Source organism: Schistocerca nitens, chromosome 1 (assembly GCF_023898315.1).
Source record: "Schistocerca nitens isolate TAMUIC-IGC-003100 chromosome 1, iqSchNite1.1, whole genome shotgun sequence".
Taxonomy (NCBI): Eukaryota; Metazoa; Arthropoda; class Insecta; order Orthoptera; family Acrididae; genus Schistocerca; species Schistocerca nitens.
Genome location: NC_064614.1, coordinates 707,693,132 through 707,718,086, shown reverse-complemented (window position 1 = coordinate 707,718,086; position 24,955 = coordinate 707,693,132). Strand labels below are relative to the sequence as shown.

General features: G+C 46.1%; 1 protein-coding gene across 1 annotated transcript in view; it reads right to left on the bottom strand.

Annotated features, from left to right (window-relative positions):
* Window positions 1-2,767: 2,767 nt before the first annotated feature.
* LOC126259793 (deoxyhypusine hydroxylase) overlaps window positions 2,768-24,955 on the bottom strand; it is a 49,860-nt gene continuing 27,672 nt past the window's right edge. The window contains exons 2-3 of the mRNA XM_049956815.1: window positions 3,390-3,710; window positions 2,768-3,295 (exon numbers count right to left, since the gene is read on the bottom strand). Of these exons, the coding sequence (XP_049812772.1) occupies window positions 2,988-3,295; window positions 3,390-3,710 (629 nt within the window). The 3' untranslated portion in view covers window positions 2,768-2,987. The remainder of the gene's footprint in view (window positions 3,296-3,389; window positions 3,711-24,955) is intronic.

Sequence of the window (24,955 nt, the reverse complement as noted above, 5' to 3'; positions counted from 1 at the left end):
TTCCATTAAATAAAAACAAAGCTGACAATAAAGGTCATTGATCTCTGTCAGCAAATGTAAAAAACTGTATGTCTCCATACCACGTCAACGTACATTGTGGGCGCAATTGCTTAGGTCCATGATGAAAGACTCCCAGAATACCGTGAAGTTAATGTTTTTTAATAAACAAAAAATGAAACACCGGTCGACCAGAAGAGATTGCAAAGATGTTAATTAGAAATGCACGGTAAGGCGCAGACAAACGAAAAAACCATTAATCAATTATTTGTACAAGTTTTTTTTTCAACACATACACCCACTCTCGTATGTAGAAGAATGACGAAGATGTGTGATTTTAAATATGAAGTATTACAAATTCTATTTATCATATGTGTGCATGAATAATAGTATACTGAACAACAGTATGAAGTATTTTTTATACACTGAAGTGGAGGGAAGATCATATAAGGAGGATTTTCTTGATTATGACAAGCGCTGGTGTTATCAGAGTCTGCTGCCTGCAACTACAATTGAAATGTATGCGAAGTCCGATAGCCAAGAAAAATTCAAATAAGCACAGAACATTTCTAATAACGCAGTCATATTATATCCTACAAAAATGTGTCTTCATATGAGTATTTAATAATATTTATTAATAATACTGTCATTTTTTATTTATTTCTTTTATTAATACAACACAACAGGACTCCTTACTGTAGATGTGGTACTATTGATGGCTATGGCAAAGAGTGTAACACTTAAAACACTGCCCTGAGGAACACTAGTCTCCTGCTCAAATCAATCAGACAGCATGTTACCAACTCAGGTCCCAAAAAACGGCTGAGACAGGAAAGACCGTATGGAGATGGGGCGGTGGCCACGAAAGCCCCATTGATGCAGTTGGGCGAGAATACAGTGTCTCCAAGTAGTGTCATATGCCATACTTATATTGCAGAATATGCCAATACAATGATGCCTACGGAGGAAACCCTGCTGAATAGCCGCCTCTAGGTGCGGCCGGGGGGGGGGGGGGTCAGACTGTCGACAGTGGACCGAAATCTTTGGAATCCACACTGAGATCGGCTAAGGAGTTGCCTGGTCTCTTAACAAACAGGCCAGATGATGGTTAACCATTTGCTCCAGGGTCTTTCCTACACAACTCGTTAAGACAATATTCTGATAACTACTAGGACATGTGCAGTCCTATCCTGGTTTGAGGAGAGGGATCAGAATTGCCTCCCTCCACGAGCTGGGGAAGTTGCTTGAATGCCATATCAGATTAAAACATTAGAGGAGGATTTCTTTTGGTGTCGCTGGCAAATGTCGAAGCATTTCACCTCCACCTCCACAACTCATGGTTGTATGGTTGAAATGCTCACATTTATAGCACCACATAGGGTTTGGAATGTAAGGCTGAACATTAAGTTGAAGGAACCCCATCATAAGATGTTCAGGCAGTGTCGGAGAATTGAACGTGACAATGAAAGCAGCAGTCTTTCAGTTGCTCTATTATTCTTCTCAGTTTGTTGCTCCACATTGACTATTCCCTGGGATGTGCCCATTCTTGCTTCAGTTCTGCTATGTCCACGTCCATGACATCTCAGCATGTGACAATGACCTTACTGGAGCTGAGAGAGGTGTGAACCTCAACAATGATATCATAGTCACCCAGTTGCTGCCATTTCTTAAGAAGGTCTACCGGCTTTGACCTGTAAGTTTCGACCAACAATGCGCCACTATACAATCAGGTTATGGATTTTGATGCTCCAGGAACGCCATCCAAACCCTTATGGATATAAAAGGGGGACACTTTCTCTAATGTCCCCTGCTTCCTCTTTATTACCACAAACACATTGTTATTCATGACTCCATCAGCCCTGTTACTGCAGTCCAAAGTACTCTTATCATCTGGAGGGCTAGCGTCTCATTCTTTTGGATGGATGGGTGTAAATACTCCCAGGCGGTACACCCCACCCGCTGGGAGGAGAGATTATTCAAGGATTCCATTTCAGTCCCATGAGTAGCTAGGGAAACAAGGGTCTACTCAGACAAAGTCCCGCATGCCTGAGTAACCCTTATACAACGGAGGTGCAGCAGGCTCCCCACAGGTTGCCCAATAATGACTGTTCCACCCCAACAGCCATGCATACCATCAGTGCACAGCAGAAAAAACCAAAAAGATACACTTTGGTGGTGCATATGCCTCTGCTTTTCTAGGGGTCTCATTTGAGGTGCTACAGGTCCTGGCTCAACGGCAAGGTGATAAACAACAGAAAAGCTTGTGTGACTGCTTTCTTCTGCCCGGGAATGCTTTTTGATGCAGCACAATGTTCATTACAGTTAAAGAGGCTTTGGGCAAAAATCCTGTACATCAGCTCATGTTACGACTATTGTGACATGGTGGAAAGATATACTTATCAAGTAACTTATCACATCTACTTGCATTGAAAAGTCCTTGACACACTAGTCTCAAATGTAAATGAAATCAGATATCAAAGTGTGTCCACACCAAGAAACTCATCAAAATTACATTGAGTGCATTAGCAGACTGACTTATCGATTTTATCACTTGATTATCTAACAAAATGAGTCTTAACGACAGGTTGAAAGCTATTAATATTGTAAAAAGACACAATGATTATTAATTACATTCTATATATCAATCATTTAGGATAGAATAAGGTTCGTGTACCTCTACTAAAATTACATTCTTCAGGCATAAGAAGTCTCAAGTTCACTGACTCAATTCTATTGAAAATACCATTTTTTTGCATTGCAAGTGATCATTTATTTTTTGTGACCAGTGAGAGAGGTTTGTCACACAAATTTACTTGGTAATGGGAAAATTTTACAGAAATTTTCACACTATTCAAGCTTTTTCATAGTTACACATGTTACAATAGTTCCATCACATTACCTTTATATATATACAGGTAATTTGGTACATATATATATATATATAGTTACATAGATGGATCTGTAATACATTGCTGATGACAATTGTATATTTAATGGACTTTCAGCAATGTATCAGCATATTGGAACTCAGTACTTGTTTCATATTCACACATATCAAGGGCGATCTCACAGCTCTCCTTCACAACACGTTTTGGGTCCTGCAGGTAATCCTTTAGTATTTCAAAGCATTCTGGAGATGCAATAGCACCCAGAGCTTCTGCACATTCATGGCGCACCATTTCATTTTCAGAAGCATCTTTCAAGGATGCCTCCAGAAACGGAACAGCTACCGCACTTTGTATTTGCCCTAATACAAAAGCAATCTCGTGACGAAATAGGGCACCTCCGACTTTTAGCCCTACAAATCAAGAAATGTTTGAAGGTTAGGCATTTTGTCAGAAAATTCAATCTCAAGACAGTTTGACAATTACAGAATTTAAAAAAACACTCACCTTCACATAATGCCAATATGCTTTCCTCTGTGTTAATATTTCTTAAGGAAAACATAGCCCTGTACCTATCAAACAGACTGCTATTCTCATCCAACAAGATGTTCTTCAGATGGGGTACATCATTTTCAGATGATGGTGGAGCTGGGTCCACTGAAGCATATGGACTCTTCTGCTGATCATCTGGTTCCCTGGATTTATGAAACCACTCAATCCTTGCTAAAGCTAACTGGCATGTTTCAGCTACTTCAACAACTGGATCTTCAACATACTTCCTTAGAATGTCAGATACTTCCATTGATCCTATTGCTCCAAGTGCTTCAGCTAAAACATGAAAAAACCTTTCTTAAGTGAATACTTTCATCTTTTTAGATAAAATGGTAATCATTTCAATGTGTCAGGGATTTTTATTATATGCACACTGAACTGCAAGGTCAAAATATTTTATAATATGTGTGGTTATCCTATGGAAATAAATTTGTAGTGACCCCATGATATTCACTACCATGAATATTGCTGCGAGTAGAAATGGGACACTCAATGGTGGTCAAGTACAAAAATCTTTTACATATTTGGGTCTACTTAACCATTGGCCAAATTTGATTACTTGTTTGTTGTTTTATGTTCTACAAGATAATGTCAAAGTCTTTTAACCACCAAAAATTTTTTCTTCCTGGTGATCAGTCTTCCAAATGGTTAGATGGGGCCCACCATGTCATCCAATCCTGTCAATGTCTTCACCATCACAGAATAGCACATAACACCCAGTGTCTTCAATTATTTGTTAGATATATTCCAACATTTCTTCCCCTACAGTTTTATCATCTAAAGCAATCACTAAATCATGGAAATTATTCCTTGACGTCGTAACACATTATCCAACCATTCTGTCTTTTCTTGTCAATATTTTAAGCAGTCTTTTCCTCACTCATTCTGTGGAGATCCACTTCATTTCTTATTTGATCTGTTCATGTAATTTACGGATAATACTGTATAAGTCTCACTTTCAAGAAAGTCATACTTTGTAATGCATACCTGAAAATGTTGTCAGGGATACACACAAAAAAATATCATAATATATTTTTGGAGATGCTGCCAAAACCTCTACATAAATTACCATGCTTTTCACAAAGAAGCAACGCAAAGAAATGACATCCCATTGAATGGCTGGACTTTTAAACTCCAATTTTGAAAACTGAGGACCAGTTTAACATACTTCAAAAGATAACACTGATACTAAATTACATAGTTTCCCAACATTCTCTGTGTCCAGTAGGTTACATGGAACAAAACTATCCATTTAATATGCTTGATGGAGCTACACACTATTGTATCAAAAGTGTTTATTCTGCAGAATTGAGTGATAAGAATACTATGTAAAGCTGACAACAAAAGGTTATGCAGCAGCCTCTTTCAGAGTTGTGGAATCACAAACAACTGCATCAGTCATGTTATCTATATTTACTAACAAAAATTAAGTTTCCGACAAACCAAAATAATTACAATATAAAGTAAAAAAGGCTTAAAATTGGATTTTACTTGTTTGGCTTGGTGCCAAACCGAAATTCTCTGTTCTTGTCCAAAAGCTTTTTTTTTTGCTAGTTCTCGACATAGTAGTAAACCGTATTTACCCAAAAATTCAACAACTACTTCCACTAATTATCTATATCCTGATGCTGCAACTGTCTTGACACCACCATCAGGCACAGGTTTCCTAGTGCAATATATTCATAATTATTTTCCTCTGATAATGTACACTTGACAGCAAAAGAGGTTGTAGTGGAAAGTCACAGCCAGATTCAAAGTCTAGTGCAGCACCGACACGGATGATATGCGAGGTGCCCTTTATCCAAATTACATTGAGAACATGTGTAAAGGCAGTATTACTTGAAATATTATGCAAAAATATTCCTGTGTGTATTCTAGACCTATTCCAAGGACTGATACTTATTAGCTGTAGATACATTACAGAGACCCTTAACAGGGAAATTTTTGGTTGATGTGATGTTTTCATAGCCTATCGGAGTAAACAACAGAGTTTACTGCAGCCAGCTCTTACTCCTTTTGATTATGAGTAATGTTAATGACAACATGCAAACAGACCAATGAAATCCATTGTTAGAGTTGAATTACTATACAGATAAGGGCATCCGTACAGCAATACCATTGACAGCAGATTAGCATAAACAATCAGTCTATAAGAACACAAATTGTGTGGCCTACTGTGCAGCTTCCAACACATCTTTCTGGCCAGTGTCACACAACGGGAACTCCATGTTGGAATATAAACAATCTTAAGAAAAGTATAGATGACACGTTAAGCTGCAGACAGGCACAACGAAAAGACTGTTAGACATTTAGCTTTCAACCAAAGCCTTCCTCACACACACACACACACACACACACACACACACACACACACACACACACACACACACACACAAAATTCACGCAAGCAAGCACATCTCATGCACACTCGACCAACACATGTGCTTGAGTAGTTGGCCACTTTGATGGCAGCGTTGATTTTCCTTTTTTCATGGGAAATATCTGCAAAAGAACTGAAGTCTACAGCAGTAAACATACATTTTAATATATAAAATGGTATGCAAGCAGAAATGAAGAATCATATTTCCTGTTACTTGAACATAAATGCTTGCAAGGTTCTGACTGTATACAAGCCTGTGCAGCATGCAAAGCTTTGGACCACTATGCACAAAATGCCCTGTTACTGCTGAAGCTCTTAGCCATTATGAAAAATTAATGTTCAAAGGCAGAATTCTCCTACACAGCCTATTTGATTAATGACTGGCCACTGCCAGATGATGATGATGATGATGATGATGATGATGATTACTATCTGGGTAGATGGGGCACTCGACATCATGGTCTTCAGTACTCTGACGAAAAGTCAGCCCACAAATCTCACGTGTGGGGACAAAGGCTGTCCGCACATGTGAAGCACTTTATAATATATTAAAGACTGCCACCCTTTCCCACCAATTTATGGATGAGGTCTGACAGTTCACAAAATTTCACCACCCTTGTAACACTGTAATCGGCATCTACGAGGATGGTGGGCAGATCTCCAGTATCAGTATATAGGACACACGTAGCCACAATATGCCAAACTGAAAGTGGCATGCCACAAACTTTACAGAGTGGTGGTTCCTCCCGCTAGAGGAGGAAGTCATGTGTTAATGCGCAGTCTCATAAGCACAATCTCCTTCCAGTGGCAAGGCTGACTAGAAGTTCACCATGCCTTTGTGGTCGATTTGAGTGACCGCAGTTTGTTGTCTGTCACTTGCAACCATTCAGTCTCCCATTGACGCATGATACATCTGTCAGGAAATGAGATGATGACATGCAACAGGATGGGACATTGATGGACAGCACTATCCCAACATGCTTCCTTGGTAGCTTTGTCGGCCATGTCATTGCCCTGTATTCCAATGTGGCCAGGTACCCAGCAAAAGATCACCTCCTTGCCAAGGTGTTGGTGCCGCTATAAGGAGTCATGGATGAACTGAATCAGCTGGTCCACTGAATACATTAGATGAAATGCTTGCGGTGTACCAACAGAGTCAGAACAGACAAGAAACCTTCCACAGCGATGACTGTGAACCCTCTCCATTGCCATAAGAGTGCCATCATAATCTGTAAATTGTTGTGGAAGACACACTTTAAAAACCCGCATCAGGGAAAACATTCTCTTGCTGGGATCCATCTGTATAAATAAAGATAAAACAGTGGTATGAACTTAAAATGGACAGAAACAAAGTTGTAAGAACAAAATCTGGAGTACAAGTTTTCTTGTACTGTGAAAATCACTTTGGGCCTCTGAAGATGCCTAAGCGGCAATGTGTTCCATCCCTGGCTATGTATTTTGATGCCTGAGAGATCCAGATTCTCGAGACAACTGTAGAACGTATACCAAATGGCTTGGTTGCATGGGGCCAATTCCTGAATAGTTGTTCAAAGGTGGGTTGGACCACTGAACTGAATGTCAATGGCTGAGGTGACACTGAGTTTTCAGCCCCTGTTGAGCCAAAAGGATACGTTGCCGAATCGAGTGTGGTGGTTCACCAGCCTCTGCAGACAGACTCTTGAACCGGGCTGGTCCAAAAGGCTTCAGTCGATATCTGAATGTCCTCGTGGTGGATAGCATCTAACATCCTGAGGTAGGATGGACAGTCTGATCCGTAGATCATGATGCCATAATCTAAAAATGATTGAACAAATGCCCTATAAAACTGCAGGAGGCAGGAACTGTCAGTTACCCATGTTTTTCCACTAGGCATTTCAAAAGATTCAATGACTGGAACCCCTTTGTTCATAGGTCTTTCATGTGTGGGAGCCAAGTTAATCTAGAGTCAAATAAAAAATCCAAAAAGTGAACAGTGCCTTGAAAACATAAAATATTGTCATCCAGTGTGAGCACTGGTTGTCTAAAACGCCGACGAGCACGGTTAAAATTGACACACTTAGTCTTCTTGGGTGAGAATTGAAAACCAGTTGTCTGGGTCCAGATTGTGAGAGTCTGGATGTGATGGGTGCCCAACAGTAAGGTCAGCACTGTCCTTACACTTATGAAAACAAACGAATGTGGAGATGAACTAAAAGTGTTGGACACGCATGTACTCGAAATGACCGCACAGTTACTCTGTACCACATGCAATCTCATATGCACTAAAACTAATTAGGAGGGAAGAGAACTAATGGAAAAAAAACCATAGGGAAATGTGACTGGCTGACCACTTACAAAAATCTAGGATTAGCCAGCCACCCTTTGACACATTAAGAACATCTTCCTAAAATCTTGTTAAAAATGTTGGACAATTAACAAAACTTTAAAACCCTAACAACATTAGTTTGATCATTACATAAAATAGATGGCAGATCTGCGGGCAAATCTGCCACAGTCCACTGCTCGACAAATAAAATGCAGTCCTATACAATGTGGCGCACTGTGATCTGCACGCCACAATCACCACACATTGGAGGGTCCTTTCGCTGGAGTAAGAATGCATGTGTCAGAGCTGTGACGTTTGTCCCCGTTAGCTGAGCTGTCAGCTTGACAGACTGTCAATCCTAAGGGCCCGGGTTCGATTCCCGGCTGGGTAGGAGATTTTCTCCGATCAGGGAATGGGTGTTGTGTTGTCCTAATCATCATTTCATCCTCATCAACGCGCAAGTTGCCGAAATGGCGTCAAATCAAAAGACTTGCACCAGGCGAGCGGTCTACCCAACGGGAGGCCCTCGTCACACGCCACTTACATACACACAGAGCTGTGGCCTATGCAAAGATGGGTCAGAAGGACCTCATCCTGCCAACGTGGCTGGAAGGAAGTACTCCACAGCCGAGTTGTGGGCTTGTGACATGGAGCTTGTTATCGGTTACTGCCAGCCATTTGTCTTCCCATCAATTCATGACTTTGTACCTCAACAGTAAAGTGTGCGGGTGAAGTTGGGGCTGCAAGGCACTTACACACCTGACGAACCGCGCTGCCACCGGGTGGTAAGTGGCAGTTCCCCTGCCTCAGCACAGATGCTAGGTATGGGACTGGTCCGATAAGCACCTGTGGCCAGCCGAATCCCCTCATAACGGACAGCATCAATGATCCGCAAGTAAGAGGGCCTCGCTGACCCATGCTCCATGCAACTATAGTGCAGCCACGAACGCACAAAAGCCCAATAAAACTGAAGGAGATGTGTTCTGTCCGCTCCCCAAGACCTGTGGCTAAGACACTTGATGATGATCAATGCCTTCAGGGTTCTGGCTTTCAGGTCTCGCAGGTGCGGTAACCACGACAATTGGCAGTCAAACATGAGGGCCAGAAATGGCACTGTGTCTCTAAAATGTAGGATGATGTTGCCCATATTCAAGGCAGGCAAAATAAGAAGACGACAAGAATGATTAAAAAAAACTCGCACGCACTTATCTGCAGTAAACTGAAAACCAATTTTTGCAGCCCACTCCTCTAACCTACACATTGTAAGTTGCAACAGACGGCTCATTGTTGCAACACTGGAGGACGAACAGAAAACAGCAAAATCGTCTACAAATAAGGAGCATTGTATAGGACTCCTTACCATAGATGTGATACTGTTGATGGCTATAGAAAAGAGGGTAACACTTAAAACACTACCCTGAGGAACATCATTATCCTGTTCAAATTTATCAGACAGCGTGTTACCAACTTGGGTCCAAGAAACAGTTGAGACAGGAAAGACCGTATGAAGATGGGGTGGTGGCCACGAAAGCCCCATCAATGCAGTTGTCCGAGAATACAGTGTCTCCAAGTAGTGTCATACGCCATACTTATATCAAAGAATATGCCAATAGTGATACTTAAGAAGAAATGCTGCTCAACAGCCACCTTCAGGACAGTCAGATTGGCAACAGTGGACCGAAATCTTCGGAATCCACACTGAGTGCTGCTGAGGAGTTGCCTGGTCTCTTAACAACCAAACCAGACGATTGTTAACCATTAGTTCCAGGGTCTTCCCTACACAGCTTGTTAAGACAATACTCCGATAACTACTGGGACGTGCAGTCCTTTCCTGGTTTGAGGAGAGGGATCAGAATTTCCTCCCTCCACGAGCTGGGGAAGTTGCTCGAATGCCATATCAGATTAAAACATTTGAGGAGGATTTCCTTTGATGCTGCTGGCAAATGTTGAAGCATGCAGTACTGGAAGTGATTGTGACCAGGTGCAGTGACGATCAGTGCCGATTCAAGCTCCCGATGGAGAAACGGATGTTATAGACCTCAGAACTGGTGGACCTGAAGTCCCAAGTTTTCCCTCTCTAGAGGGAAAACTGGATCCTGGCTTGCATTGGCAGTAGTTTGTGCAAAATGTTCGGCCAGCGTCTGAGCAATGTCTCTGGGTGTTGTTTGGAGGCAGCCCTGTTTCTGCACTGCTGCTATCGGTAAATGGCTGTGTTTACCAGAAATCCTCCGGATGGCTTCCCATACTTTTATAGAAGAAGTGGAACGATTGATGGAGTCCAGGAACACTTGCCATGACCTCCTCTTACTCTCCCTAACGATGTGTTGAGCCTTGGCCCTCACAACTCTAAAGGCCTTAAGGTTGTCTGCTGTCGGTCAGGATTTAAAATGCCGAAGAGCTGCACGCCTTTTCCAGATCGTGGAACGACACTCATCTGTCCACCAAGGTACTGGTTGCCTCCTAAGATGACCTGAGGACTATGGAATGGAGAAGTCAGCAGCAAGATGGATCAATGGTTTCATGCACTCCACCAATCCTTTGACGCTATCACAGTGTTCGAACCAGCCAGCTGGTTGACACACGTCCTGTTAGACCTGCTGACCATCCATTTTGGGGGTGTAACTTCAGGTGGTGAGCCATTCAGTAGGTGAAGGTGGATTGGGAAGTGGTCACCAGAATGAAGGTCGTCAATGACCTCCCACTGAACAGAGTCAGCAAGGGCAGGAGAACAGACAGGTCGATGGCTGAGAATGACCCAGTAGCAGCGGAGAAATGTGTGAGTACCCGTGATGAGGATGCACAGCTCGTGAGACGTCATGAGGTCCTTCACAACCCGTCACCGAGGGCAAGTATTGGTCAAGCACCAGAGGAGGTGATGGGCAGTGAAGTCTCCCAGGAGGCGGAATGATTGCGGGATTTGTGCGATAAGATCTGTGAGTGCCTCAAGAGTCTAGTGCATCTTGCAAAGGTAAATACAGCGACCAAACAGTGATCCTTCAACATACATGAATTTGAACTGCAACTGCTTGCAGGTCAGTAGCCAAAGGGAGAGCATAGGAGTGGTGTGCATTAGTGACATACACTGTGACACCTCCCTTGGCTCCTCCCCCCCACCAACATGTCATCCTTGTGGTATAGTGTATATCCTTGTAGCACAGGGACACCTGCGCTAGGAGTAGTATGGAAGCCATGTCATCGGTGTGGTTTTAATTTACCCCTATCTTTGCAACGGGGAGGTGATGTATTTTAAGAGTGAGGGGGAGTGGAGGGGCTGCCTGGATACAAGGCATCTAACTCCATGATATCCTCCTCATAAGCCAGATGGGAAAGAATGACGTCTGGATGCTTGCTGCGGAACTCTTGTTGGTCTTTCCTGGGGCAGCTGTCTGGATTGCTTTGTCCTTACTGTTTTTCCTTTGACATGTACACGTGCAAGTACAGGTGCTTTTGGTACCAGTGAAGGTTTTTTTTCTTTTTGGGGGGAGGGGGGGGGGGGGCGCAAAACTGCTATGGTCATTAGTGCCCGGTCCGTGACTTAGGAAACAGTAAAAAACGAAAATGGAAACCAGCAGCAATGGGAACGAAACTCAAAAAATTGGAGAAACTAAAAGCAGAAGGAAAGCTTAAAAATCCACTACAGAAAGGGGTTGGTAGTCCCCCCCCCCAAAAAAAAAAAAAAAAAAAAAAAAAAGCTTCAAATGACTGACGTCATCTCACTGGCACTAATAAACTCGAGAACGTGATCGGCCGAGCGCGTGTCATCTGCTAAAATGGACGATATATCAGGCGACAGCTGTAGACGGGCGCGTAACGGAGTAAAATAGGGGCACTCAATTAAAAGATGTCTTACCGTCCACAGCTGAGAGCAGTGGGGACAGAGTGGGGGAGGATCGCCGCTTAAAAGATGTCGATGGCTAAAAAGACAGTGCCCTATCCGGAGTCTAGTTAAAATTACCTCCTCCCGACGACACGTTCGGGAGGAAGAGGTCCAGGCACAGGGAAGAGCTTTCACGTCCCGCAATTTATTATGGGGAAGTGTTGACCATTGTGCATGCCATAAAAGAACACGAACACATAAAATGCTCCGTAGATCGGCGAAGGGAATCGATCGAATAGCTGGCCGAAGAAGAGAGACTGCAGCCTTGGCCGCTATATCGGCTGCCTTATTTCCACAGATACCAACGTGTCCTGGGAGCCAGAGGAACGCCACTGAGACACCCCCCAGGTGGAGCAAGCGCAGACAGTCCTGAATCCGGTGGACCAGAGGGTGGACAGGGTAGAGAGCTTGGAGACTGAGGAGAGAGCTGAGAGAATCTGAACAGATAACATACTGTATCCGCTGATCACAGCGGATGTATTGGACAGCCCGGAGAACAGCGTAAAGCTCCGCAGTATAAACCGAATACTGCTCGGGAAGCCGAAATCGATTTGGGGTGTCGCCAACAATATAGGCACTCCCTACACCTAACGATGTTTTCGAGCCATCAGTGTAAATAAATGTGGCTTCCTTCATTTGTGCACATAGAGCAGCAAATGCTCGACGATAAACAAGTGAAGGGGTACCATACTTGGGAAATTGACAAAGGTCACGGAGCAGGCAGATCCGGGGACGGAGCCAAGGCGGTGCTGTACCCCAAGTTGTCAAGAAGGTTTTAGGAAAGCGGAAGGAAAAAGAATGGAGCAGTTGACGGAAGCGGACTCCCGGTGGTAGTAGGGAGGAAGGGTGGCCTGCATACCCTACATCCAAGGAGGCGTCGAAAAAAATGTCATGGGCTGGATTAGCAGGCGTGGAAGACAGATGGCTAGCATAACGACTCAGAAGGACTGCTCGCCGATTGGACAGCGGAGGTTCAGCAGTCTCAGCATAAAGGCTTTCCACAGGGCTGGTGTAAAAAGCTCCAGACACTAAACGTAATCCACGGTGGTGGATAGAGTCGAGACGCCGAAGAATAGACGGCCGAGCAGAGGAGTAGACTATGCTTCCATAATCCAATTTCGAGCGCACTAAGGCGCGATAGAGGCGGAGAAGGACCACTCGGTCCGCTCCCCAGGAGGTACCATTCAGGACACGGAGGGTGTTGAGGGATCGCAGACAGCGAGCCAAAAGATAGGAAACGTGGGAGGACCAGCACAATTTTCTGTCAAACATAAGACCCAAGAATTTAGCGACATCCGAAAACAGAAGGTTGACAGGTCCTAGATGTAAGGATGGTGGAAGAAACTCCTTACGTCGCCAAAAATTAACACAAATGGTCTTACTGGGAGAAAAACGGAAGCCGATTTCGATGCTCCAAGAGTGGAGGCAATCGAGACATCCTTGAAGACGTTGTTCAAGGAGGCTGGTTCGTTGAGAGCTGTAGAAGATCACAAAGTCGTCCACAAAGAGGGAGCCCAACACATCAGGAAGGAGACAATCCATAATTGGATTTATGGCAATGGCAAACAGTACAACACTTAGCACGGAGCCCTGGGGTACCCTGTTTTCTTGGGAGAAAGTATGGGAGAGAGTAGTGTTCACTCACACTCTAAATGTGCACTCTGCCATAAATTCGCGAAGAAAAAGGGGCAGCCGTCCTCGAAAGCCCCAAGAGAACAGTGTGCGGAGGATGCCTGTCCTCCAACAGGTATCGTATGATCTCTCCAGATCAAAAAATATTGCTACTGTTTGGCGTTTCCAGAGAAAATTGTTCATGATATAAGTGGAGAGAGCAACAAGATGGTCAACTGCAGAACGATGCTTTCGGAAAGCGCATTGGGCAGGTGTTAAAAGACTGCGGGACTCCAGCCACCAAGCTAAACGGCAATTCACCATACACTCCAAAACCTTACATACATTACTCGTGAGAGAAATGGGGCGATAGCTAGAGGGGAGATGTTTGTCCTTTCCAGGTTTTGGAACAGGAACGACGATAGCTTCCCGCCATCGTCTGGGAAAAGCACTGTCGGTCCAAATTCGATTATAAAGGCGAAGGAGGTAACGCAGACTATGGGTTGATAAATGCAGCAAAATTTGGATGTGGATACCAACCGGTCCTGGGGCGGAGGAGCGAGAAGACGAGAGTGCATGTTGGAGTTCCCGCATGGAGAAAACAGTATTATAGCTTTCGCGATTTTGAGAGAAGAAAGCAGGAGGTTGCACTTCCGCTGCACGTTTCTTCGGGAGAAACGCTGGCGGGTAATTTGAAGAGCTCAAAATCCCAGCAAAGTGTTGACCCAATGAGTTAGAAATTGCGACAGGGTCCACTAACGTATCCCGCGCGACAGTGAGCCCAGAGACCGAGGAGAAACTAGGCGCCTAATAACCGTCGAATCCGACTCCAAACTTCCGAGGAGGGAGTGAAGGTGTTAAATGAGTTAATAAAGAATTTCCAGCTTGCCTTCTTGCTATCGCGGATGACGCGACGGCATCGTGCACGGAACTGCTTATAGCGGATACAGTTGGCCAAAGTAGGATGGTGGCGGAAAACGCGAAGAGCACGTCGCCGCTCACGTATTGCGTCACGGCATGCCTCGTTCCACCAAGGAACTGGGGGGCGCCGGGGCAATTCGGAGGTGCGTGGTATTGAACGTTCCACAGCTGTAAGAATAACGTCTGTAATATGTGTGACCTCATCGTCGACGCTAGGAAAGTGACGGTCATAGAATGTCGCTAGAGACGAAAAAAGTGTCCAATCGGCTTGGGCAAACTTCCAGCGTCGCGGGCGCATATATGGCAGTTGAGGCTGCAGTCTAAGGACACGTGGAAAGTGGTCACTCGAGTGTGTATCATCAAGGGCGAACCATTCGAATCGCCGAGCTTGCGGAACAGTACCGACCAAAAGGTCCAAATGAGAGAAATTTGTCGTGGAGGCAGACAAAAATGTAGGGACCCCAGTGTTGAGGCAAACTAGATCCGCTTGGTGGAAGACGTCTAGCGATAGTGAGCCACGTGGGCAAGGATGTGGAGATCCCCAAAGCGGGTGGTGGGCATTGAAGTCCCCAACCAGCAAATAGGGGGGTGGAAGCTGACCAAGAAGATGAAGGAGATCAGCTCGTGCCATTGGTGTGGACGATGGAATGTATACAGTATAAAGAGAAAAGGTATATCCAGAAAGGGAAAGACGGACAGCGACAGCTTGGAAGGAAGTGTTTAAGGGGACTGGGTGATAATGGAGAGTATCACGGAGAAGAATCATGAGTCCTCCATGGGCTGGACTGCCTTCAACAGAGGGGAGATCAAATCGGATGGACTGAAAATGGGGGAGAACAAAGCGGTCATGGGGACGCGGCTTTGTTTCCTGAAGACAGAAGATGACCGGTGAGTAGGAGCGTAAGAGGATCAACAATTCATCCCGATTGGCTCGAATGCCGCGGATATTCCAGTGGATAATGGACTCAACGACTGCTCAGAGCTTGTGACCGACAGCATGGAATGGCTTTCAGCCGAAGGCAGAAGATCCTGATCCATAGGTTGTTCAGGAGCAGCTCCTGCCACCAGCAATCGGCCGGTTGATCGGCCGCCAGCAGTGCGCCTCGGCGACACAGAAGATGGCCGAGGGCGATTTCCGCCAGGTGGTGCTGTAGATGAGACACGCCTTGGCGGAGGAGGAGATGAACTGGGTTTCTTATTAGCCTTCTTGGAAATATGATGTTTAGATGAGGGAGGAACCGATGGCTGTGAAGTTGGGGTACGTAAAAAATCTTCACGAGTATGCTCTTTTTTTCGAAGTCTTGGTGTCTGACTTTTGGGCTCGAGATTTAGCAGAACCCGATGAAGGGTGAGCCATAGAGTGGGCAGGCGAAAGTGGTGAGGTTGAACGGGCGATCTTTGCGCTGGCCGATCTGACGACCGTGGCACTAAAGGTGAGATCGCAAGTCTGCATGGCCGCCTCCTTTGTTGGCCGAGGAGAAGCAAGGACAGTGCTGTATTTTCCTGTCTGAGGCACGGTGGGCTGTCGACTGGCGAATAATTTTCGAGCAGCAAAGGTCGACACCTTTTCCTTCACTCTGATTTCCTGAATGAGCTTTTCGTCTTTAAAAATGGGGCAATCTCGAGAGGAAGCAGCGTGGTCACCCATACAGTTGATGCAACAAGGGGATGGAGGTGGACAAGCACCCTCATGGGCATCCTTGCCACACTTAACACATTTGGCCGGATTGGAACAGGACTGGCTGGTGTGATTGAACCGCTGACACCGATAGCAATGCGTAGGGTTTGGGACGTAAGGGCAAACGGAAATTATCTCATAGCCTGCTTTGATTTTCGATGGGAGTTGAACTTTATCAAATGTCAAGAAGACAGTGCGGGTTGGAATGATGTTCGTGTCAACCCTTTTCATAACTCTACGAACAGCCGTTACGCCCTGGTCAGACAGGTAGTGCTGAATTTCTTCGTCAGACAATCCGTCGAGGGAGCGTGTATAAACGACTCCACGCAAGGAATTTAAAGTGCAGTGCGCTTCAACCCGGACAGGGAAGGTGTGGAGCAGTGAAGTACGCAGCAATTTTTGTGCCTGGAGGGCACTGACTGTTTCTAACAACAAGGTGCCATTCCGTAATCTGGAACAAGACTTTACAGGACCTGCAATTGCATCGACACCTTTCTGAATAATGAAAGGGTTGACCGTGGAGAAGTCGTGACCTTCGTCAGACCGAGAAACAACAAGGAACTCTGGCAACGATGGAAGAACTGTCTGTGGCTGAGACTCAGTGAACTTACACTTGTGAGCAGACATAGTGGAAGATGAAGAAACCATTGCGGAAGAATCCTCATGATTACCGGCGTCTCCGATGGCGCGCTCCTCCTTTGTGGGAGCCCTCTCTGAGGGCACTCCCGCCTTAGGTGATTGTTCCCACCTCAGGTCACACCTCCCGAGAAACGGACGGAGGGACCAATCGGCACTTTTGGAAGGTATCAGCTTGGGTAATCACCCCTCCCTGGGCCTGGCCGTTACCAGGGGGTACGTACGTGTCCTACCTGTCTACTCGGGGCGGGGAATTTCGCGTTACCCCGTCACCGGCTACGCACGAAAATGCGTGGGTCGGCCTTCAGACACGCACAGGGAGGAAGAAAGAGAAAGGGAAAGGGAAAAACAAAGAAAGGGAAAGGAAAGAAAAGAGGTCTCAAACGCCGCAGCGGAGAAAAGGGTAAAGAGAAGAGGTAAGGAAAAGAGGAGGACAAAGGAAGGATGAAGACATACAAGCAGAGAAGGCGAAGAATGCGTTACATTTACGAGCGTCCGTCTCCGGACATAGGCACAAACCATACTCCCAGAGGGGGAGAAAGGGAAGGAAAGAGCCAGAGGTGAGGGGAGGGGGGGCCAAGATGGGGGATAGGGAAGGATGCGGAAAAGGAAGGTATGCAGCCCGGAAAGGAAGGAGGGCCACATTAGCTCGGGGTCCCGTGCTCGCTACGCACGTATCCACAACAGAGTTGTGGACCCCCTGGGGGGACCAGTGAAGGGGATAGTGAAATATCTAAGTGTAACACTGGATGAGAAACTATCGTGGACCCCTCACATAAGGAGCACCTGTTCAAAGGCGAAAGGTACTCTAATGAATACTATGAGAGCTTGTGGTAAAAACTGGGGCTTAAGCCCCAAGAGTATGTACTGGATATACACCTCGGTGGTGAGTCCTACGATCACTTATGGGGCTACAGTGTGGTGGAAGAAGGTAGAATAGCAGGTAGCTGCTAAGGAGTTTGCTAAGGTGCAGAGACTGGCCAGCTTAGCCATTATAGATGGAATTAGCAGCACACCTACTGCTTGGATAGGAACCATGCTGGACATGCCACCATTACACCTGTGGGTAGAGATGGAGGCAGCAGCTAGAGCACACAGGTTAAAGACTGGCAAAATCTAGAACTCACTGGGATATCCAGGATCTGACACTAAAATACTGAGTGAGGTAGACATAGGTACGGTTGGGGAAATGCCGGTCGGCTATATAACAACTCCCAGATGCTTCAACAAGCCTTTCAATGTAGTAATTGGAAGTAGAGAGCTCTGGGAGAACAAATTTCGACACCGTACTGGGGACATAGTCTGGTTCACTGACAGTTCGAAAACAGACCAAGGTGTTGGGGCTGGGGTATACGGAGTGCAGCCAAACCTGGAGAGTGCAATCTCTCTAGGGAAGATGGCCACTGTGTTTCAAGCAGAAATATCTGCTATCAGGATGTGTGTGGAGGAGAATTTGCAGAGGTGCTACAGAGGTCGTAGCATTTTCATTTATTCAGACAGCCAAGCAGTCCTGAAAGCACTGGCAGCCTCTGCAACAAGATCAAAGATTGTACCAGAATGCCACAAAGTCCTTGTGGAGCTAGCGGAAAGCGATAGGGTAAACCTATTGTGGGTCTCAGCTCACTCAGGAATTAGTGGTAATGAGCAAGCTGATAGGTTGGCCAGGATAGGGGCGATGACACCATTTATTGGACCAGAACCCGTCCTGACAATCACCAAGGCAATAATCAAAATAAAACTTCGAGACTGGACGAGGAGTCAGCATGCAGAATATTGGGCTAAGGTCCAAAAGCAAAACCATGGCAAGGTATTGATGCCGAAGCTATGTTCTAAAAGACGTGTCTTAATCCTGGGCTTGAACAGGGGAGAAATGATACTCATGGTTGGACTATTGAAAGGCCATGGGAACTTCAAAAAACACCTACTTACAATGGGGATAATAGAAGAAGACCCCCAAATGTAGGATGAGTGGTGTGGGTGAGGAAATTGCATCACATTTGATCTTCGACTGCGAGGCATTGGAGATTAAGAGACACAGAACATTCAGATCAACCAGACCTGAAGAAACTGTGTCTAGCAAAGCACTGGTAAAGGATCTCCTTGCACCATTCAAGGGCATTGGTTGGCTTTACTAGACACACACGGAATGATACCACACAATAAACTCTGTTTCGGTGTGGGCAGCAGTGGGCTTGACCAATGCTGTATTTGCTACCCTGATAAAATCAAATAAAATCAGGTGTCGTCTGTGTTGATGGTCCACCTTGGGAATAGGTTTCTACACCATGGAAGAATATAAGGTGGCAAAGACAGGCAGTTTTGTTGCCTTATATTCTATTTTCGGCATAGGCATAGGAGACCTGCTTGGTCACTTTTGTTTCCTGTACTTTGCGTTCCTCAGCAAAAAAAAAGGTCAGTCTTGGCTCCAGACTGGGTGGTTTCCAGAGCAGTTGATGCAAATAGCCGGAGATGAGCAGTCAGTCCCAGCGTCATAGTGGCTTTTCCACAGTTTGCATTATCTCCACAACTCATGGTTGTATGGCTGAAATGCTGGCATTTATAGCATCATTTAGGGTTTGGTATGTAGGGCTGAACATTAAGTTGAAGGAACCCCATCATAAGATGTTCAGGCAGTGTCGGAGAATTGAACGTGACAATGAAAGCAGCAGTCTTTCAGTTGCTCCATTATTCTTCCGAGTTTGTTGCTCAACATTGACTATTCCCTGGGATGCCCATTCTTGCTTCAGTTCTGCTATGTCCATGTCCATGATATCTCAGCATGTGACACCCTTACTGGAGTTGAGAGGTGTGCATCTCAACAATGATATCATATCAACCAGTTTCTGTGATTTCTTAAGGTCTATCTGCTTTGACCTGTTAGTTTCGACCAATGGTGAGCCATTACGCAATTACATCATAGATTTTAATGTTCAGCAAGGCCTTCCATACCCTTATGGATATAAAAGTGGGACACTTTCTCAAATGTCCACTCCTTCCTCTTTATCACCAGAAACACATTGTTATTCTTGACTCCATGAGCCTTGCTACTGCAGTCCAAAGTATTCTTATTATCAGGACTAGCCGCTCTCATTCTTTTGGATGAATGTGTGTAGATACTCCCAGATGGTACACCCTTCCTGCTGGAAAGAGAAGAAGATGATTTCGAGAGTTCCTTCTCAGTCCCACGAGCAGCAAGGGAAATAAGGATCCACTCAGACAGAGCCCTGTAGGCCTGAATAACCCTTATACAACTGATGTGCGGCAGGTTCCCCAGAGGCTGCCAGTTAACGACTGTTCCATCTCAACAGCCATGCATCCCATCAGCGCCCAGCACACCTTGAGATCGAGGTTATTTTTTTTTTAGAGGTTTATTCCGTCCTTGCGTGCCAGGAAGTCAAGTCCAGATCCCCATTCCCTAAGCCACAATGTTCCACCACCATGCCACACGTTGGTCGCAGAAGCATACCCAGAGCTTATGGAGACGTGGGATTGGCGGTGCTTACCAGTCCCCAGCTAAGGAAACCCAGGGTCGCCAAGCCCATACTCAGCAAGTCAATGCTGAACCCTTGAGAGCCCGCAAAATGGTGGCCCAAGGTGTTGGAGATAGCAACAGAGTCCACGATTACTTTGTCTGCTACTGTCAGGCTGGAAATTGGGGAATGGATCTCGGTCCTAGAGAGCCATCGGAGGTTGGCTCACATGACAGAGCAAGGGGTGGAACTGTTAAAAGTACTAATGAATGAAACCCATCTAGCTTTTTTGCTATCCTGAAGAATGCAATGACACTTTTCATGCATCTGTTTATAATGAATGCAGTTTTCCATTGTAGGATGACTGTTAAAAACACAGAGCATGTCTCCGCGCACAAATTGCATCGCAGTATGCCTCAAGTCCACCAAGGGAGCAGGACATAGCATGATAAAGAGGAAGTGCGAGGAATGGACTGTTCTGCTGCGGTAAGGATAATGTTTGTAAGGTAGTCCACCTGGTCATCACAGCTGTGGAAATCTCGTTTGTTGAAGGTCGTCAGGGAGGAGTAAAGCCGCCAGTCGGCCTTAGTAAGCCACCATTTGGATGTGCACACAGGTGGGGTAGGAGTCAGCAAATGGGTAGCACACAGGAAATGGTCACTCGAATAGGTGTCAGAAAGAATGGACTACTCGAGACTACGGGCAAGCTGGGAAGTACAGGATAGGTCCAAATGGGAATAAGTGTGTGAGGAGTCGGAAAGGAATGTGGGTACTCCTGTGTTAAGGCAAAAGAGGTTAAGTTGATTAAGAGGTTCAGTCAAACGGGCACCTCTCCAATAGGACCTGGGAGAACCCCAAAGGGGATGGTGCATATTAAAGTCACTGAACAGTAGAAATAGGTGAGGAAGCTGCCCAATAAGCTGGAGGTAGTCTGCCCTCCTGACACCGAATGACGGAGGGATGTGAATGGTACAAAGGGAAAAGGTCAAGTGAGGAAGGAAACGGTGAACTGCAACAGCTTGAAGCAGCCGGGTAGTCAGGGTCATCGTGCGACTATGAATGTCATCCCGGATGAGCACCGTGACTCCCACACATCAGGGAATTCAGTTCTCGGTGGGAGGAGGTGGGGGAAGGTCAAAACAGACCAGAGAGAAATGCAACAGGTCACAGTGGTTGTGAGGACGCAGTTTTGGTTCCAGGAGACAGAGAACAAGGGGATGCCGTGATTCTAAGAGCAGCCTCGGTTCTCTTTCTTGGATCGAAGGCCAAGAAGGAAGGGGAGTAAGGAAAAAATGAAGGGTTCTCACCTCAGCGGCTGCCGAGTGCCAGCCTTCAAAGACTCGCTACTACAGGGTTGGTTGATTTAAAAGGAGAGGGGAGGGGGGGGGGAGGGGAAGGGACCAAACTGCAAGGTCATCTGTCCCTTGTTTCCAGTAGAACCTTTACCCAAGGGAAAGAAGAAAACAAAGAAGATGTATGGCACAGTAACAGGAGAAATTAAGAACCAGAAGAACGACAGAAGGACAACAAACACTACAATGGGCAAAACAGGACAAGAAAACCACAGAGAGATGCAAGAACAGGGAGAAGCGATTAAAAACAAGTAAGCAGATTACCATGGCTGGCTGACCATGAGAATAAATAAGGAGAAGTCAGCCACTCTGCAACACATTAAAACCTCCACCCTAAAAGCCCTAGTGTGGAGGACACAGAGGGACAAAGGACACACACTAAAACTCAGATCAAATGATAAAACTCACCCTCACCAATAAAACGTAAAACTAAAGCTGCTGTTGAGGCACTGTCGCCCAACACCGAAGGTAGAGTGCTGGGGAAAAAAGTCTGCCGCAGAGAGAATAAAAGTGGGCAGTCCAGCAAGAGGTGGATGACTGTCATTTGGGAGCCACAGCGACACTGAGGTGGGTCCTCGCGACGAAGAAGGTGACCATGTGTGAGCCACATATGGCCAATGCAGAGCCGACAAAGGACAACTGATTCCCTGCGAGAAGCCTGCAGGGAAGACTTCCACACGTAAGCAGTCTCCTAAACGACATGCAGTTTGTTGTACATACTATTATGCCACTCCGTCTCCCAAAGCTGAAAAACCTTGCGGTGTAAGACAGAATGCAAGTCAATTTCAGAGATGCCCATTTCCATGAGCAGTTTCTGCACAGCCGGTTTGGCCAGCCTGTCAGCAAGTTCATTGCCTGGGACCCCGATCTGTCTTGGGGTCCACACAAACACCACTGAACGACTGGACCGTTCCAGGGCAGAGATGGACTCCTGTATGTTCACTACCAAAGGATGGCGGGGGTAGCACTGGTTGATAGCTTGTAGGCTGCTCAGGGAGTCAGAACAGAGAAGAAACGACTCACCAGAACAGGAACAGATGTACTGAAGTGCACAAGATATAGCCACAAGTTCTGCAGTGAATACGCTGCAGCCAGCGGGCAAGGATTGCTGTTCAGTATGGCCTCTGCAGACATAGGCAAAGCCAAAGTTACCATCAGCCATCGAGCCGTTGGTGTAAATAACTTCAGAGCCTCGGAACAAGTCAAGAATAGAGAGGAAGTGACAGAGGAGACTGGCGGGATTAACGGAGTCCTTAGGGCTGTGCAAAAGGTCCAGATGAAGATTCGGCAGAGGTGTACACCATGAAGGTTTACGTGAATGGACCTCAAGTAGAGATGGTAAAGGGAAGGACTCCTGTATGGAGAGAAGGGATCGCAAGTGAACCGCAATCGTGACCCCCTGACCTGGGCCACCAACGAGGGAGATTAACTGCCGCGGGTGGGAAAAGGAGATGGTAATTCGGATGCTCAGGAGAACTACGAATGTGTGCAACATAACTGGTGAGCAGTTGTGCACATTGGATCCTTAATGGAGGACTCTGGCTTCCACTAGGTCATTGGTCACCCAACTCGTTCTAAAAACTCTCGTCCCTAGGAGAACGCCACAGTGGTGCACTGAGTCGAGTACATGCAACGCTGAGGGCACTGCCACACCATAAACCAGACTTCCACAGTCGTCAAGGCAGGATTGAACAAGGGCTCTGTAGAGCTGCAGCAGCGTAGAGCAATCTGCACCCCACTTGGTGTTGCTCAGGCAGCGACGAGCATTGAGGTGATGTCAGCACTCCTGCTTAAGCTGACAAAGGTGAGGTAGCCAAGTCAATCGGCATCAAAAAACCCTCTTAAGAATCAATGTCTCCACTACAGTGAGTGGATTGTCATTAAGATAAATTTCAGGTTGCGGATGGGCGCTACGATGCTGACAGAAGTGCATGACACACGACTTCGCAGCTGAAAACTGGAAGCCGTGGACTAGAGCCCATGACTGCGCCTTTTGAATGCCTCCCTGTAGGCACCGCTCAGCAACGCCAGTACTGGAGGAGCAATACGAAATGCAGAAGTCATCTGCGTACAGAGAAGGGGAGACTGATGGCCCTACAGCTGCTGCTAGACCATTAATGGCCACTAAAAATAGAGACACACTCAATTTGGAGCCCTGCAGAATGCCATTCTCCTGAATATGGGGGAACTATAGGAGACATCAACTTGGACACGGAAAGCACGGAGCGGCAGGAAGTTTTGGATAAAAATCGGGTGCGGGCCCGGAAGACCACACTCACACAATGTGGCAAGGATATGTTGTTGCCAGGTCATGTTGTATGCTTTACCTAAGTCAAAAAAGGTGGCAACCAGGTGTTGGCATCTGGAAAAGGCTGTTCAGATTGCAGACTCAAGGGATACAAGATTATCAGTGGTAGAGCAACCCTGGTGGAAGCTGCCCTGACATGGAGCCAGTAGGCCATGAGACTCCAAGGGGGGTAGGTCTCCAATGCAGAGGCTCGAGCATAGTGCTCGGCAGAGAGCACATCATTCATGTTAACACCAGGGACACCTGTTGGGGTCTGCTACCAAGAAGACTTGAGAAGGTGACTTATGGCACCCAATGGTCGACACGTACCTCTCCCAACACTCCTGTTTCCGTCATTTTATAAGCAGGCAAACATGCACACGGAGCGACTTGAAGGCTATTAGGTGCTCTAGAGAAGGGTGTCGCTTATGTCACTGTAGAGCTCGCTGATGCTCTTTAATTGCCTCAGCAACTTCTGGCGACCATCAAGTGACTGTCTTTTGCCTGGGGCACCCTAGAGAACAAGGGATCGTGTTTTCTGCCGCAGAAATTATCATTATAGTGACCTGCTCAATCATAACATTGATGGCACCATGTGGGGGAGATTCATTGGTGACAGCAGAGGTTGCCTTGTTTAAAGCCCACCTCGGTAGGTGTCCGTGGGCTTGACGTTGGGTGAGTGACAAGAAGATGGCGAAGTGGTCACTACCACACAGGTCGTCATGTGTTCTTCAGTGGATAGATGGGAGAAGTCTGGGCTCCAAAATTGATAAATCAATGGCCGAGTAACTACCATGAGCCACACTGAAATGTGTGGCGCCTCCAGTATTTCAGAGGCAGAGGTCGAGTTGGGACAGTAAATTTTGGACATCTCCGCCATGGCCAGTAAGTATGGTGCCACACCACAAGGCGTTAAAATCTCCCAAAAGTCGGAAAGGTTTAGGGAGTTGATCAATCAATGCAGCCAAGACATTCAGGGGTACCAAACCATCTGGAAGGATATA